We start from the raw sequence: 18833 nt of genomic DNA on the forward strand, positions 1-18833 counted from the left end.
ATGTCCCCAGTGCATGGTGTAGATTAGGGCAAAACAAGGCAACGGTTTGAGGATTCAATAGCACCCTAGACACATCCATACAGGACGCAGGCGAGAAGTCCCGTAAGAAAAAAAAGGACAAGAGTTGTTTCAGCAGCAGTCAACCTCAGACAGAGGTAGCTGTAACTGTAGCTAGCTGTAACTTAGCTAGCTAGTTATGCCTTTAGTGACAGCAGCTTCCTCAACCTGTTTTAGTAATTGGCTCAGAAAGACACGGAGAGACTGTGGTTTTTACTGGTGTTCTGCGCTAGCAGCCTTGCACCCAACCTTGCTTGAAGATTCTAAGAAACCAAGAAATCAGTGCAGTTTTGAAATCAGCAGTGAAAATCGGTGCATATTTGAAAGATTCAGTTCTCCATTTTGATTCAGAATGGCATTCACTGTTATGAACTGGCAGGATGGCAGGGAGGAGGAAGAGGATCCCGGCAAAGGGTGTCCCGGGACTGGGACACATCGGGGCGAGGAGATGGGGAGGAAATACTGACAGGGTGATGGAGGATGGCATGGGGATGGAGGTCAGGGCACAGGAACCAGAGCAGCAGGACCCATCACCAGAGGACATGGCAGACTCCAAGGCATAGGGAGCAGCAGGAGAGGCACTCTAGGAGGCTGAGACAAACAGGGGCCCACAACCCAGCTCTCTAGCTGGCCAGGTGGGGCTCATTAGCTCTGTGATTCCTCAGCTGGAGTAGGCTAGGAACAGGTGAGGGTCACATGTCTCATCAAGTGCAGGTGCTGCAATCAGCATGCAGAGTACAGAAGGGGCACAGAGCTGAGGTGCTGTATCTGCTCAACTGCCTATGTTGATGAACCTTGACTCAGATGCCCCTGCACCTCTATGGGACTGTTCTTTGGGTTTGACTCTGGACTGTATCTTGACTGGGAGACTTCAGACTTGGCTACTTGGATTGACCCTGGACTGCATTTCCTGGCCTTTGCTTGTGTGGATTGATACTCAGACTTTGAACTTTGGACTTGCTGCCAGGTAGGCCAGGGGTTCAGGACATCCACTTACTTCCAAACATAGATGAAGAACTTCTCCTTGGTCTTCAGAAACATCATGTAAAATTTGGTTCTGATATCTTAAGCGGTACAAATGTGATAGCTTAAGAAGTCCAAATGCAGAGCAGACAAATAATTCCGTAAAATAGATAGTACAGTAGATTGTTCTGCTTCATATCTGTTTTATTACAGCATACTTGCATAGTGGGTATATCTTTGTTTATAAGAGCAGCGAACCTCACTTCCTGGTGGACAGTAATGCTAAGCCTTCATAGGTGAGAGACCTGATTCTATGGCTACAATCCTATCCACACTTACTTGGTAGTATTCCCATTGACCTCAATGGAGCTTACTATGAAGTAAACATGTATGAGATTGGACTGTTAGGTTCTCCCCCACCCGTACAATAGCTGTTGGAAACTTCAGTTAAATCCAGATGATTACCTTTGCAGGGGAAAAACATCACTTGGTCAGAGAAGACTTCACCAAATGTCATTGATATATGTCGAGTCCCACCTCCCCAAACCTCAGAATGGCTTTGCTGAGCAGCTTATATCTCTTCATCCCATTTCTAGGTTATATAATTTAGAAGCCATTGCAAAGAAATGAAATGTAGCAATGCCCCTAGAGATCAATTATAGGATGCTACAGATGTCTGCATTCCACTGCTCTGACTTCAAAAATACTAATGATTATGAGAAGAGGGAGTAGAAATTGTGTATAAAACATTTTACCAGCATTGCACCATTACCAGCTTTTTGTATAGGATGGACACTTTGCTTTCAGCGAGGGGATCATGGGACCATAGGAAAGTTGTGCCTACCTGGAAAAGCATCATGGCAAGGAAAAGGTCAACCTGGCCCCATCCACCAAGCAAGGAACAAACAGCCGCAGGAAGCTCCATTCTCCCCATCCTAGCAAGAACAACTCTGGCTCCCCCTGCCAGCGGCCCTGACAGGGGTAGACTTTGGTCTTCCAAATTTCAGCTGCGCCCTGTGTGAGGCCTTCTGTTCTGCTCAATTCACGATGAATAGTTATGAATATGTCATAGTTATGGTGCCCTGCAGCACCCCCTATGCTCGGTACCCCTTGTGACGGGACTGGTTGTGCTGTCCTAAATCTGACTCTGGCCCTGAGACCTCAGAAGCAATGGGAAGATAACCCTAGCCTCTGGCAATGGCCAGAGGAACAAGGGCTCTTACGGCATTTGTTTGTTGTTGTTGAGATGGTTGTAATTTGTTGTCTTCTGCCTTGGAGATAATTTGATCAAAAGGCAGGGCATGCATTTATAAAATAAACTCAATACATATACGGTAATCTGTTCTTCTCTATCACACCAAGGCCTTTTTTCCTACCGCTGATTTTATCATTGAGGTGGGGAGGATTATTTTCCTGGAGATTGCAGCTGGGGAGGGAAGGGTAAAACATTCCACCCCCTTGTGCTGTGGTCCTGATAAAAATCTCCTCCCTACACTTACTGTTTCTGAAGGGGTAGTCATCTTAGTCTGCTGCAGAAAATGCAACATGGACTCTAGTGAGTGGTAGCTTGAAGACTAACCAATTTTATTGTGGCATAGGTTTTCATGGACTAAAGTTCACCACTTCATCAATAAGCAGAAACACCTGATATGGTTCATAGTGATACATTAAGCAACAACATACCCACAAAATTGCTACAATGAATACACTAACACAGCTTCTCCCAAACTGTGGTCCATGATCTTCATTCAGGTGATCCATGGTGTGTCAGTGGATTTGTGGTTGAATATGAGAGATGGCAGGTCCATTGCATTAAATACTCATGTTGATTTTAATTGTATTTTACTGCTTTTTTTATTCCCTATATTGCATTTTATTGTATTACAATTTGATAATTAAATCTAGCAAAGCACATTACAATTGCTATAACAGGAAGTCATTAAGTAGTCCTTTTCTGGTTAGCAATTTTCAGGTGACCTGGGGGTGAGAACCAGTGCACTAGTAAAATTAGCACCAAGACCACTTGATAGGGTTTTTTTTAATGGCCAAATACATATCGGTTATTTTGGATCAGGGATCAGCTCTGGATATTATATGTGAAACCTTAGCAAATAGTGTGCCTGTGAGCATCAGCAGTATATTATTGCTTCATCACTGAGTAACCACTGAGTAACAGAGACAGTTTTGTGCCCTGGCAACTCTCCTTATAAATTAAACACTACAGACATGTAAACATTAAGCACCACTCTTGCCAGACTCGGTTTCTTGACAGAGTTCCAAGTTTCAAGCAAGCAGCAGTTCTCTAAAAGTTGATATAGCTTAGCAAAAGAAAAAAGACGCTTTAGAGGTAGGGGTGTGTGTGTGTTTCTTTCTCTAAAAGGGAAACACACACAATCTCTAAAGCTTCATTTTTTCTTTTTGCTAAGCCATCTCAACTAAAGCTTGCCAGCAGAGTTAGCCCAGCTTGGGTTCCGTTTCAGTCACTTTCCCAAACCCTATTACTGCTGAGTTGTGGATTATCCTTTTCTTACAAACTCAAGCCACCTTTGCATGAAGGTGAAACTTATAAATTATCAAAAGAACCACAAACAGTGCATAAATTAGGGGCAATGTAAATTGAGAGGTTAAGGTGCATAACAGTTGGTCATTGTGCACACTCACCAGGCCTGAACGTGCATGAAATCTGTCCAAGAAATTGTGAATATCACCTGATCTGTATACACGCTCTCCAACAGCTCTTGGTGAATGTGCATGCGTCAACTGAATTTTGTAGGTTATGCAACCATGAATAATCCTCGATAGACTTTGGTTAATCTCAAGATAGCCTGGGGGGGTGCATATGTCAACTGCATTTTGTACATTCTCCAGGCAGCATGCACATTATCTAGTCAGTATGCACAGTCTCCAGGAAACATGCCCTTGTTTTCTACCTCTAGTCCAGAAGTGTGCAATCTGTACCACTTGGATTGCTTCTAACCTACTGCTTGACCTTGCCTGGGGCACAACAAACCCTCCCACTGATCAGCTGGGCAGTGAGAAGAATGGGTGAGGCTCCAGTACACCTGAAGCAGTCGAGCTTCATATTTCACCATAGTGAACAAGAGAGAGAGAAAACAAGTGCATGCTCTAGAGTGGAGCAGAGCTGGGGAACGTGATCCTCCAGTTGTTGTTGGGCTACAACTTCTAATATCCCTCCCCACTGACCATGCTGGCTGAGGCTGATGAGATTCTAGGATGCCACAAGTTCTCTATCCCTGTTCTGGAAGTTGCACTTTTGAATTGGAGTGAGGTTTTCAATACCATTGCCTTCCCAAAGAAAGAAAAACTGGCCAAGCTAGTTGTTAGAAGAAGAAACAACCCAATCATTTTCTCTCCCACTGGAACAGCACCAGCTTTGAGTCTTCTTGCCCCCATTCTCTGATGTAGTGCCACTTTGGAGCATTTGTGGAAAAATGAAACAGTAGCTCCGATCTGCTCAAGTGTTCACTACAGCATAAAAAAACGAGTCCAGAATATATGGGGGTGGAGGGAGAGCTGTCAAAGCTCAGGAGTGCAAGCAGTTTCCTGAAGAAAATATAAAATATACACAGAGCCACCACTGAAAAGGCCTTTCTTGGGTACCTGCAGTTTCTCTCTCATCCAATGCAGGGGCTGTTAGGGAGGGTCTCATTTGCTGATCCAAGGTTTTTTCACACTTTATTGGCTGCCACTTTGGGGGATGATATCACAAGTTTTTACTTAGACATTACTGAGGAAAAGCAAGAGGAAGAAGAAGGAATTCATGTTTTTGTCACACTCTGTTCCACCTTGTAATTCCCATGATTTATTTAACAAGATTTATATAACACTTAATTTAGAAAGCCTCTAAATAGTTACATAATAATATATAAAAATACCAGCCATATGAACATACTTAAAAAATACATAGGCATAACAAAATTATTAAAATACTGATGAAACCAACTGTTTTGAAAACAAATATAGAGATTTTTTTTAAAATGCATCTTTCATTTTTCAGCAACAAATCTTTTTTGCTAGATTCTTAGTTATCTCCCATTTGTAATGTCAAAATGCTCACAAATAGGTGTGGAAAGATGACATGGTGTTTGAAATTCATGCCTAGTACAAATGAACAAGCAATAACATTATCAGCATACTGTGATTGTATTTCATGTTCAGTTTAGTGCAGACCCTTCTAACCAGACTGACTCATATTAGGGAAAACATGTGCATTTTGTCAAGTTTTTCACAAAACTGTTTGAGAGTTGAAGTTGGAACAGAAAGTTATGGGCTAATAAAAACCAGCTTTCTTATCCCATTCACTTGTCCAGTCCTTTTCAAAGGAAAACCACCCATGCAGATAGAAGGTAGTTTAATATTCAGTTGGTGGAGCTCATGTTTCCAGGTTCTTCCAAATAAATACTTCTTACTCCTGAATAAAGGAGCTTTATATTTAATCTGGATGCAGGAATGTTCATGCTAATGTAAAAGTTCCATCACAAGAGGATTTAAACACTTCCTAGCAAAATGGGGGGTGGGGGGCATAGCTGTCAACTTTTCCCTTTTCTTGCAAGGAATCCTATTCGGAATAAGGGGATTTCCCTTTTAAAAAGGGAAACGTTGACAGCTATGGTGGGGAGAAATAACTGCATGGTTTCATTTCAACTTAGACCAGACTCAATTTAGCCTATGATCGATTTACCCTCCTTATAGCCACGTAAGCATTGAGATAATTACAGTCAGTTATCAATCATTATCATGCAAAGAATAGAGCTACCATACACGAAGTCAAGCCCATTAAGGAGTGTGTCTTAATATTAGGCATGACATACCTTCAGAAAAAGTTTCCAGATATCCTCATTGTGTAATTGTGTTGTCCAATTCTACCAAGTCAAATAAGACATTAATGATTTCTGATGGCTTCATAAAGCATGGTAAAAGCACAGCTCCTGTGTTACGCTGCTTCCCTGGAGAACGAGGGGTGGGGGTGGGGCTAAAATGATCCCCAAACTGCATATTTTCTTCCTTCCTTTCCCAGTTTTTTTATTGGACCTTCCTGCTTCCTATGGCAAGGTAGTATAGGAAAGGGAATAAACATATTATAGGAAGCAGCAAGGCAGGAGGGGAAAAGAGCTTGTTTTGAGCAAATAGAGCCTTGCTCATAATCTACTGGGACTCCAAAAACGATACTAAAAGACCTTTCTTTCCTTTTGTACAAAATATTTCCTCCCCTTCTTTTCTTTTCTTTTCTTTTCTTTTCTTTTCTTTTCTTTTCTTTTCTTTTCTTGACAATACTGGAATCTTCCCATGAGATTTTTCATATTAAACAAATCTTGCTTTCCCGATAAACACTTAGCTTTAGATTTTCTTCTTTTCATTAACATGATCAGACAGTTCTCTAGAGATTGATGCTGAATTAACATCATCATCGCAGAAGCTGAGAGGGGAAAGCAGTTTAAGAATAAACTGGCCATGTACAACCTAAAGTCACACTGAAGCATGATCAAATAAAACAATAAAGGATGTCAGATTGTTGATGTTTCTATTGCCTGCTCTTGATGGGTTTACACTAGATAGGTATGTAAAAAGGTAAAGGGACCCCTGACTGTTAGGTCCAGTCGCGAATGACTCTGGGGTTGCGGCACTCATCTTGCTCTATAGGCCGAGGGAGCCAGCGTTTCTCCACAGACAGTTTCCGGGTCATGTGGCCAGCATGACTAAGCCACTTCTGGTGAACCAGAGCAGCGCACGGAAACGCCATTTACTTTGACGCGCTTTCAAACTGCTAGGTTGGCAGGAGCAGGGACAGAGCAACGGGAGCTCACCCCATCTCGGGGATTTGAACCACCAACCTTCTGATTGGCAAGCCCTAGGCTCTGGTTTAGACCACAGCGCCACCTGTGTCCTTTGATAGGTATGTAGCTTATGGGTATTTCCGGAGCCAATACTGTTGCTTGAGGCTCAGGTGGCCTTCCATTAGCTTCAGCTGGAAAGGGATAGCCTAACTTCTGTTGCCTATGCTCTGGTAACCTGTAAATGAGATTACTGCAAGATGTATATGTTTTGGAAGCTTCCGCTGGTGCAGAATTTTGCAACCAGGTTGCTCACTGGGCAAGATGGTTTGAGCATATTACACTGATCCTGGTCCGACTGCACTGGCTGCCAATTAGTGTCCAGGCCCAATTCAAATTCCTGGTTTTGACCGATAAAGCCTTAAATTGCTCAGGACCACAATGCCTCAAGGACCACCTCTCCCTTTATGAACCAACCCAGACCCTGAGATTGTCATCTGAGGCCCTTCTTCATGTGTCTCCTTCACAAGAAGTCCAGAGGGTAGCAACATGAGAACGAGCCTTTTCTGCATGGGCTCCTTGCTTGTCAAATGCTCTCCCCAGGGGGCCTTCAGAAGCAGCATGGCCAGTTCACCTGCAATGGGCACCAAGCCAAGAGGGCCCTGCAGGGGCCACTGGAACAATGACTTAGAACAAAAGGTGAGGTGGGGGGGAACAAGTTTTTGTGTTGCACAAGGTGCTGCTGAAATTTGAAATCCCAAAGTCCACCACCGGAGGCTTGCCTGGTGCCACCATTATATATCTTTAGACAGAAATGTTGTTAAATGGGATTGGGGGAACCTGGAAAATGGTAAGGCAGCACAATAATTGTGCTCTGTCTTCCTGTATACCTGAAGGAGTGTCTCCACCCCCATCGTTCAGCCCGGACACTGAGATCCAGCGCCGAGGGCCTTCTGGCGGTTCCCTCATTGCGAGAAGTGAGGTTACAGGGAACCAGACAGAGGGCCTTCTTGGTAGTGGTGCCCACCCTGTGGAACACCCTCCTTTCAGATGTGAAGGAAATAAGCAGCTATCCTATCTTTAAAAGACATCTGACAGCAGCCCTGTTCAGGGAACTTTTTAATATTTAATGCTGTACTGTTTTTAACATTTAGATTGGGAGCTGCCCAGAGTGGCTGGGGAAAGTCAGCCAGATGGGCGGGGTATAAATAATAAATTATTCTTATTATTTTGCCAGAAAAGCCTAGCAGGATACTGGAAATGGCAGTTGCTTAGAGTCTTCACAGAATTTTGTACGAGGGAGTTAAAAAGAAACGAGGTTGGAAACATGATGAGGCTTCACCAGATTAACAATACAAAAACTGAGCAAATAGGTTTTTTAAGCATGTCGATATCAAGGGGTTGGTGGAGGTTTTGTAATTTGTTCATTCATTTCCGATTAGGACTTGCCTGCTGTATTTTGATGAATTTTTAAGTATATTCTTCCATTGCCAAAATCTAGCCCCAAAGAACACGAAACACAAACATTAACATTACCAGTTTACATTATGGCATAGCACCTTCCAATGTTGGGTTAAGATGTATATTGTGTTAGTTTAGTGCCATCAAGTGTCCAAAAATGAGAAAAGGCTCTGAATATTTCTTTGTAAAACACCATGCCTGTGGAGGCATTGATCTCTCAGCCTCCTTCCAACAGAAGCTGCAAGCTTGCCCTTATTCCCATGGGCATCCCTGGTGACCCTGATGCCACATTGATTCTGGTCCTGCTATTATGCTAGCTCATCCTCAGCTACTTTACCAGCCAATATCAGCATGTGCGCAAATAAATATTTTTCCACTGATGTAGTTTAACCAGCGTGTGGCTATGGAAACATGTGTGCTTGTTTGTGTGCCTCCACAAAACTGTACTGATCATGGGGAAGGGGTGTAGCTCAGTGTCACTGCATGCAGATTGGCACAATGCAAAGGTTGCAAGGTTTTTAGCTGGGGCAATCAGAATAAGGTCCACTATTCAGGACCCTAAAGTGTGTTTTATATAATTGACTTTTTATTTCTGTTCTTTGTATATTGCTTTGCTGTTTTGTTGCTATGGCCAGTGGCTGACACAAATAAAGATTCATTCATTCATTCACTGCATGCAGGAGGTCAGATTCAATCCCATGCACCTTCAGGCAGGACTGGGACAGAACCCTGCCCAAAATCATGGAGAGACACCCATGTCAGTGTAATCAATAATGACCTAGATGAGGGATCTTCAAACTTTTCCAACCCAAACGTGCATTTGGGGACCCATTTCTTCATTTTTTACCTTATCATTGCATGGTGGAAGTGCCTCTGCTGTAACCCAGTTATTTATGCCTTTCAAGTGTTATGGTTCCATTAGCTGCATCCAGTCAAAATGTAGCTCTGTGCTTGCACAGATGTTTGGGTGTCTTCAGCATGTACTACTTCACAACATTTCGTTGAAATATTAGATAGCGAACATCATGAGGATAGCATATATATCTAGAAAAATCAGTATGTTATAGTGTGATGTGCAGTTGCCATCTTAAGCACGGTTACTCAGAAACAAATCTTACCAACTCCCTTGTGAATATGTTCAGGATTGTGGTCTTAGGCTGCAGTCCTGGGCAGACTTACCTGGGAGTAAATCCCATGGAATTTGCTTCCCAGTGAATGTATTCATGTGATTGCACTGTTAATATAGCAAAACAAACAAAAACATCACTTTAAAAGGGTTACAGTCTGGATTTGTCTTGTGGTCTTGTTCCAACGAGACATTTGGTTTTCACCAATGCTTCCCTTTTGAAAATGATTCCATGCAGGACCACACATGGAAATCTTCTTCAGTCACATAACTTTTTAATCAGCACAGTCTTGTGGCATTTTCAGGGCCATCTTTAGCATATGTGCCGCCAGGGTGCAAAGATCCACCCAGCACTCCCAAATTTAGTTTAGCCCCCCCCCCCCCATAAACCTTTATTATGCTTATGTCACTACAGTGGTACCTCAGGTTAAGTACTTAATTCGTTCCGGAGGTCTGTTCTTAACCTGAAACTGTTCTTAACCTGAAGCACCACTTTAGCTAATGGGGCCTCCCACTGCCGCCGCGCCGCTGGAGCACGATTTCTGTTCTCATTTCTGAGATATTATTTCTGGGTTAGCGGAGTCTGTAACCTGAAGCGTATGTAACCCAAGGTACCACTGTATTATCATTTGATAAATACAGCTCGTGCCTGCACGGTTCCAAAAGGAGGGGTTTTTTGTGTTTTTTGTTTAAAACCAGCTTTTCTAAAGAAGACAAAGAACCCATTGGGAGTTGGTGTAAAGACTCCATGCATGCGCTTACGGTTGTAGGGAAGTGTCTGAAAGATGAGACGGGCGGGCACTGTGCACATGCGTGGGAGAGCTATCTAGGTCAGTCTTTCAGTGGCAGGCAGGCAGAGCGAGATCAGTCGTGTCAAAGGTGCCTCTGACCCCGCTGCCACATAGCAGCTCAATACAATACACTTAGGCGGCTTCAGCAGCAGGCGCCTGGCACCCCCCAAAATTCAGCGCCCAGGTGTCCCGCACCCCTTGTACCCCCCGGGTAAAGATGGCCCTAGGCATCTTAGAATAAAAATAAATTATCGCATCTTCTTACATACATAGGATTGTTTAACATGTGATTCCTCCATCACCAAAGGTTAAAAAGGGAACTGAACTAAAGCCAACAGCAACCCATGATCTCATGGTAATGGATCATGACTGTAAAGAAAAACAAGTAATCTCTGTTTGCAAGGAGACATTTGTCTTCAATTAGCCACTAAGCTAACCAATTTTAATTGCTTAAGAGAACTTATTTCTGCGGCAGTCAATCCTTAATGAAGTGCTTTTATTGAACTAACTTTCTAATTAACTAACTTCAAGATGAAGTACCTGCTCTGTGTTTCATTTAAGGACGTTATGTGTTGTAACCATACATGACCACAAGGAGGAGCTCTAAATCTGGGTTTTTCGTGTGTACGGTATTCAACATGCTAACATGTTTTCTTGTAACAGAAGTGTTATTCTACATTAAAAACAAACCAACAAACCATTGTTGGTTCAAAAGTATGGGTAGTTGAAATATACTCAGAGTCGCAAAGTGATTTCATGCTCTTTATTCAGCTCATAGTGGTGAGGAGGAATGAATGAAAGTCCCCTCAAAGTATCTGCTTTATATACAAAACAAAATAAAAAAATTCCTTCCAGTAGCACCTTAAAGACCAACTGAGTTAGTTCTAGGTATGAGCTTTCGTGTGCATGCACACTTCTTCAGATACACTGAAACAGAAGTCACCGGACCTTTCTATATAGTGAGAAGGTGGGGAGGGGTATTACTCAGAAGGGTGGTGGGAATGGGTGATTGGCAGATAGCTGCGATGAGCCTGTTGACGACTCTTAACGACTGCAATAGGTCTAACAGGAAAAAGCAAGGGGTGAGAAGGTGAAAAATGGCTTTGTCATGTATAATGAGATAAGAATCCAATGTCTTTGTTCAAACCAGGTCTCTCCATAGTTTTAAGTTTGGTGATAAGTTGCAATTCAGCAGCTTCTCTTTCCAGTCTATTTCTGAAATTCCTTTGTAATAGAACAGCTACTTTGAGATCTTGTATAGAATGTCCTGGGAGATTGAAGTGTTCTCCTACTGGTTTCTCTGTCTTGTGGTTCCTGATGTCGGATTTATGTCCGTTTATTCTTTGGCGTAAGGTTTGGCCTGTTTGTCCAATATAGAGAGCTGAAGGACACTGTTGGCATTTGATGGCATACACAATGTTAGACGATGAGCAATTAAATAGTCCCGAGATGGTATGTGTGGTGTTGTTGGGGCCAGTAATGGTGTTGTCCGGGTGTATGTGGCAGCAAAGTTGGCATCTGGGTTTATTGCAGGCTCTGGTGCCAGTGTCCGTGTTAAGTCTGGTTATAGTATTATTGTGGGTTAGGAGTTGTTTAAGATTGGGGGGCTGTCTGTAGGCAATGAAAGGTCTTCCTCCCAGAGCTTGAGAAAGAGAACTGTCATTGTCCAGGAGAGGTTGTAGATCTCTGATGATGCTTTATATACATTATTTACACAATGGGCTGCACATGATTGACTAATTCTGGAATTCTACTGTAAGCCAATCAGGTTGTGGATTCACTTATATCTGGAGCATGATTGGGTGGTTCCTGCCAACCAATCATACTGCTGCATTGTTCTAGGACCAATCAGACTGCTGAATTCTGAATCCTATTGTTCTAGGACCAATCAGACTGCTGCAATTTGGATCCTATTGTTCTAGGATCAATCAGACTGCTGCAGTTTGGATCCTATTCAACTCAGTACATAACAGTAGTTTAATTATGGGCCATGACAGCATGCAATCCACACACCATACTGTAGAATAACAACTTTCCTTCTACCAGAGTAAATGATTTCTGCTCTAGAACAGCGTTTTATGAGTTGTTGATGAAGAAACTTGAGCTCACATTTTCCTTGAGGCTGGTTTGTAGCCAGAGCTCTGGAAAATACTACAGCTGTCTGTGAACACATGCCTAGGGCACAGGGCACCCGTGACTCTCCGGATGTCGATGGGCCCCAAACATTGCAAATGCAGTCGCACCACAGACTTGTGTATGGGCAGTATGACATCAGCAGTTTTATTTTCAATTCCTTTACGAACACCCGCCAGCCTGGAATCTGGGCTTCTCACAGCTGCAGCACATTGGGTCAGCATCCTCATTGCGCCATCCACTGCGACCCCGTTGCTCAGCCAGTGCCATTTCAGACCTCATGAACCTGTAGGCGAAACAGACGTGCCTCCCCTTGCGCTGGCAGGATCACTCCCTGCCTCTTCCCAATTGCTCTGGAGAGCGCGGCGCTTGGGCCTAAAGGCACTGGCCAGGGCGGAGGGGGAAGACGAGGGCGCAGCGACAGCGTAGCGCTGAGACACCGCCGGCCTTTCCCCACCGGAGGGCTCTTGGTTTCCGAGGGCCAAGAGAGAGCGCGACGCTGTGGTGTGGCTGCCTTGAAATCCCCGCGCGCGGCCGAGAGAGGGCAGGCGACGCTTGGCAGCAGCCCAGCCCGAGCCGAGCGCCTGGGACGGCGGCCTCTGCAGTATAAATGGCCGGCGCTGGCACTGCGCGGGGCCCCTGGCGGTGAGCGCGCGGCGTGCGCGCTACAAAGGAGCTGCCCAGCGGAAGCGGCGCCGACTCGCCTCCATGGCCTTCATTCGGAAGCGGCGGCAGGAGCAGCAGCAGCTCTACTCCAAGGAGAGGTGCGTGAAGCGCGCTTCCTCCCCCGGCCCGTTGTGAGGGAGCGGGGCCGCCCTTCTCAAGCCTGGCGGGGGCGGCTCGGGCGTCATGCCGGCCGGCTGCTCAGAAGAGCCCCGGAGTCCCGGTAAAGCTCAAGCCGGGCTGGCGAGGGTGGGACGCCTGCGACAGAAGAGCCACCTCGGTCCTTGCCCCACGCTTTAGGCCTCGCCCTCCCGGCCGCTCAGATGGGGGGCGACCAAGATGCGAGGGGGCGGCGAGGAGGGCTGCCTCCTTTGGGGGCGAGCGAAAGCGGCCCGCTTGGCCAGACCCGTAGTGCTGCGAAGGCGGCCCTGCGACGCGGAAGTCGAGCGGCGCTGCTTTTCTTGGGGCACCGCAGTGCCTGCTCGCTGCCGACTCGGCTCCGAAAGCTGCAAAGGATGCGCAAGGTGCGGCGAAAGCAAGGGGGGGGGAGGCCTTTGCGAGGGCCTCGGATGGCGCGGCGTGTTTGGAAGAGGCTTCCCTTCTCGCGCGCAAACCCGGCCGCGTAAAATTCCGCCCACTCGCCTTCGCTTTTTTCTGCTTACGAAAAAAGAGCAACTTTCTCACTCTCTATCGTTTGGGTGTTCCTGGCGGTGCTTTGAGTAGAAAGTTACAGGCCAATAAACTTTCGGTTGTATTTACTGGTGTAGCTGGGAGCTTTGGAGTTGTTTGTATTGCTCCAGGTGTGATCCATTTGTTCCCCGTCTTTAGTTTGTGCCAGACCTGACTTCCGTAACCGGGACTGTCATGCAAGGAATGTGAAGCATTTGAGCATGTGCAGAATGCATTTCCCTTCGTCACCGAGTAGCTGCTGCAACTTGTGTTATAAACTTAGGATCATGGCTCACAGGCAGGCATTTTTGGGGTGAGGGGCATGAGAGGATCAGATTCATTTCCATAGCTGAAATATAGATTGAAACATTAGGCTAAGGACATTTAGCTGTACTGGATATTAACTTTTTTATAAGTGTGGAAATATTTGCTTGTCTGCTATTCTAGGACCTCATTGCACATACCGGCCAAAACGTTGGCACTGATTGTACCCTCTCAACATTTCATGGATGAATAGAGGAAACAATTATTCCCATAGCCGAGAACTTGGGTAGGGCTTTGGTACCGTCTGGTAAGGTCAGGGAGATGGGTCCATAGTGTGCCCTAGTTGGAGAATGGAGAGTTAGAACCAGGCACAGGCCCGGCACAAATGGGCACTTAGCGTTCCTACATCTTGGCATCTAACGGGGATAGTAAACTTTCTGTACCTCCATTAATTCTCCATTCACCTCCAGATCACTGCTTTCCTGCACTTCCCACTCCCTCAGTCTGGATTTTCTCATACCTGAGATACTATGACAAAAAAAAAAAAAAATCTTAGAATTGTAGAGCTGGAAGGAACCCCAAGGGCCATCAAGTCCAACCCCCGCAATGCAAGAATCCTGCCCACAGCTGTTCCTGGGTGGGCTTGAAGCACCAGCCTTCTAGTTAACAGCCAGACACACCCACTTGCACCACAGGAGGAGAGGGTATTTTCTCTTGGATTTAAACTATGTTTTAGAATGATTTATCGTGTTAATATTTATGTGCTCTATTAATATTTAAAGTTTTGACTCTTGTGTTACTGTTTGTGAACCACCCACAGGGCATGGTTAATGGGCAGTCAGTAGATATCTAAATAAATGTCAGCTGATGTGGTGGGACCCTAAACAGGAGCACTCCATACTGCAACTCTTTGTTGCAGGTCCCGCTTGTATAATTGGCAGCATATGGTATAATGATAGGGGGTTGCAGCATGATATTTTGCATTAGAAAGTTTAATGGGACTTCCAAATCTGAACGCAGTTGTAGTCTTAATTGTGTGTCTCTTTCACTACTATGCAACATTGTTCTGTTCCCAGCACCAGGTATGTGATTTTGCCTGCAAGTAAGTCCAACTAACTTCCATGGGCCTTAAAAACACGCTTTGGCTATTTAAGATGCAAGGCTTCCAGAGCACATAGTGTAATTCCAAGTCAGGCTTAATCTATGATGTTTTTCTAAAGAAAATAATAAAAAAATGGTACAATGGAATAATTTATTCCCTTACCGCACCTTCCTCTTCTCCACTTTCTTTTTAAAAAGCAAGCTTAATATGTTTCATACTTCTGTACAAACTTCAGGTTACCCCAAAGTACAAACATATATCTTAGCTTTTTAACTGTAAACATATCCTCCATATTTGTATCTTGCATCATGCCTTACTGTATTTTCAGTATGACTTTTTGATTCCTGAAATTCATTTTGATTGTGCAGATAAAATATAACAGATAGACTTCTATAGGGTATGTAGCTAGTGTGTGAAAATAGTCAAGATCTAAGGATCCTCAGGCATGAAGACCAGACGATGAAGACCTCAGGTGCCATCCTGGCACCCAGGCATATTCACTTGGTTGCAAATGGCCGATAGGTGCAAAATATATCTGGTGCCTGGCGAATTTCAAACACTCCTTCTATGGTTCAGTGCCTAAGGTAAGAAGCACTGTGTAATGCAGTGGGCTATCAAGGATGGGATTTAGAAAGCCCCTTCTGTCCCAGGTGAAATTGGAACCATTGGAGCAAGTCCTGAGAAGGGCCATTTCTAAGAGACTCTTGTCTGAAACTCTGCAAAGCTACTGCTTAAAGTAGATGCTTAAGTAGATAAATCAATGGTCTGACTCTGTAATCAGCTTCCTAGGACCACATTTACTTCTTACTGACTACTTGAATAGACTGCTGCCTAAACTCTCTTCCTTGAATCTATGCAGACTAAAGGGAAAATCTGTACTCTGGCTGAAGCTGGCATTTTCGTGTTTTGTTTGTGGGTAATCCCATAGTTGTACTAAAGGGGGATTTTTCACTGCAGATCACAGTTTGTAGCTTGGGCCTCACTGTTTGTGGTTTCCCCACCTACGCGGGGGAATGCCTTTGTGTGAAGACTCCAATACTCCCTGCAATTCCTTTCTGAGCAATCATGCTGGAGGAGGAGGCGGCACTGGTCACATGCAAATGTTTCACAGATGAAGCTTCTGATGCAAAAGCATCTCTGCATTCTTAGCGTTAACACAGAGGTCACCAGCTGCTCAACCTTAGAAGAAATATCACATGGGTATGAGGCAGTGGAAATGGTTGAGGAAGAAAAGGATAGGTAGGCTGGACCTAGAATATTATGAAAAGTAAGTTAGCTGTCTGCTTAAGAGTTAGTAGATCTATTATGGAAAGAGCCATAAGTTATTGACAGTTGTGGGTTTTTTAAATGAAAGTTTTTAGGACTGAAGGAAATTTCTTTCTTATTTTGCTTGAAATCTTACATATCTTAAGAGTATAGAAAGTAAAACGCTCTGAGCAGAGTTTAATTGCATTTTCTACAATGTATTTCAAGTGTTTGTTACATTTATGATCTTACAACAGCTCCCTGCATTACTATCTTCCTATTGCAAGGGTTGTGGGTTGCCTAAGGTCACCAAGTGCCTAAGATGAACTGGGCACTGGCACTGTCCGGCCAGCTGTATATCTTTAATACATATGCGACCTGCAACAGCCTGTTGCATTGGGGCTAACCACTTGTGCCCTTTTCCAGAAAGCTCCTTTCCATTCCCTACCACACATCATTTTTCATTTCCTCCCCTTTAAAATCCTATGGCCACTGATCATGCTTAACCCACCTTATCATGTGTCTGTCTGTCTGTCTGTCCCTCCTTAGAAAAACCATTCCAACATATTTTTGTACTTCTTCAAACCTAGGGGTTCCCCAAGCCATGGCATGTACCCTACTATTGTGTGGATGATGCCCACTCAGAGAATTAGTCCGCTCTCAGTACATCCATAACCTAACCTATAATATCTAATGAAGAACTTTCAAATCATAATCATCAAATAGAGAGCATGAGGCCATGCAACAACATTTCAGACCTCTGTAAGAATCGTGCCCTTGGAATTAATAGAGTCTGTGTAGCCACAAATGCCTAGAGGGTTGTCCTTTTAATTCTTACTTGGCAAGCTAAATCCGATATTTGAGATTTGCAGATGCTGTATATACACACTGTTAACATTTATTTTCTGTATTGCTTTATGCCCCAAAGAAGTCTGAATGTGGTTTACAGTATTATAAAACATGCCAAAAAAATACCACAACAAAAATTCCACATTTTGAAGCAGCATGGAACAATCAGATAAGATGCTCTTAAAACATAAATGCATACTAAAATAAAAATATGTGAGAGTCCATAATAACTGCCAGCACACTTAAAGAAAGAAAGCAGACACTACTAGCCCTACCCGTCCAATATGCAAGCCTGCCTTTTGTAAGTAGCAGTAGCACTCTCACTTCTGCTGTTGTATCTCCAGTTTAAACTCACAATAAAAGGTGGGGCAAAATTACACACTTCCCATCCCTGGTGCTCACTTGCATTCCCTAGGGAGCACTTACAATCATTCTTCCCCCTAATGGTACCCACAAAAACAGCAATCAAAGGTAGTGGTGGTGCTATAGCCCTTGGTGGAACCCAAAAGAGTTGACTTCATATTAATAAATATACAGATTGTAGGTAAAGGTGCCTTGAGTTGCTTGGAGTGAGAGCATTTAATAAGCAATAGTAATAAGTATCACCTAGAAATGTGTTGGTATACAGTTTTTCACATGTGAGCATGCACATACAGGTTCTACCCATGAAAGCTTATACCATAATAAGTCTATTAGTCTAGAATACTCTTTTTGTGTGTATTTGCTCTTTGCAGGTGTACACAGGTTTTTTTTTATGATAATAGGCTACCACACTTTCCCCTCTAAATCTTACATTATCACTAACGATAGATTATCACTGCCAGATGGTGTAATTTGTGTTCTGTTTCCTGACAGATTAATCATAATATTTCAAGATCTGGTTGCTGGCGGAGGAAAGTTTTTATATTTGAGCAGGATGGACATTTGGCAACAGACTGCTTAAAAGAAACAACACCCAGTGTTCAGCTCAAAGTGGTCAGCTGCTGAAACCCCATGAAACCCCTGATCCTAGCTGCTTCCTTAATACTTCATGCGCCAATGTGTGGCAATTAGAGGATGACTTGCCAATTGCTGTGTCAGTGCAACTTAGCAATGTTTTGAATTAGGATGTGGATCCATGCATCTATAACAGGCATCCCCAACCTGCGGCCCTCCAGACGTTTAGGCCTACAACTCCCATGATCCCTAGCTAACAGGACAAGTGGTCAGGCATGATGGGAACTGTAGTCTCAGAACATCTGAAGGGCCGAAGGTTTGGGGATGCCTGATCTATAATCTCAAATCCTTGTGAAAGTTGTGCTCCAGTCCAATGTGCGGATTTGTTTTTTTACTGTTCCTTTCATGGTATGGAAACAGTGGGTGGAAGACAAGTTTGCTATGTTTTACCTCTCTACTATCAGGGTCATCATGCTTTTGAATACTGCCTAGTTTGCAAACTTCCCACAAGCATCTGGTTGGCCACTGTGAGAATAGGATGCTGGACTAAATGGGCCATTGGCCTGATAACAGCAGGTTGTTCTGTCCTTGTGTCCTTGAATGTTCATTCAGCTAATGATAGAGAGAGTCAGAACTTCTTGGAGGCCCAAGTACTGCTGCAGGTAGCCTTATCTCAGTCTACCCTAAAGGGTTTATTGCTTTGGATGATTGGTAGTTTAACTGGAAAAGCAAATTTTAAAATGACCTGGAAATTCTGTAAGTGCAGTGAATAGTATCCTGAA

At 44.0% G+C, this 18833-nt stretch overlaps 1 protein-coding gene across 4 annotated transcripts in view; it reads left to right on the plus strand.

Annotated features, from left to right (window-relative positions):
- The first annotated feature begins 12936 nt into the window (after nt 1-12936).
- The window catches only part of NSMAF (neutral sphingomyelinase activation associated factor), a 36951-nt gene continuing 31054 nt past the window's right edge, over nt 12937-18833 (plus strand). For 2 of the 4 annotated variants that reach the window (XM_081874107.1, XM_081874108.1), the window contains exon 1: nt 12937-13087. In XM_081874107.1, coding sequence (XP_081730233.1) covers nt 13032-13087 — 56 coding nt within the window. In that variant the 5' untranslated portion in view covers nt 12937-13031. Of the gene's footprint in view, nt 13088-13310; nt 13511-18833 lie in introns of those variants that run through there. The other 2 variants (XM_081874105.1, XM_081874106.1) reach the window with 1 other exon arrangement.

The sequence above is a fragment of the Podarcis erhardii genome, assembly GCF_964252035.2.
Source record: "Podarcis erhardii genome assembly, chromosome: 8".
Classification (NCBI taxonomy): Eukaryota; Metazoa; Chordata; class Lepidosauria; order Squamata; family Lacertidae; genus Podarcis; species Podarcis erhardii.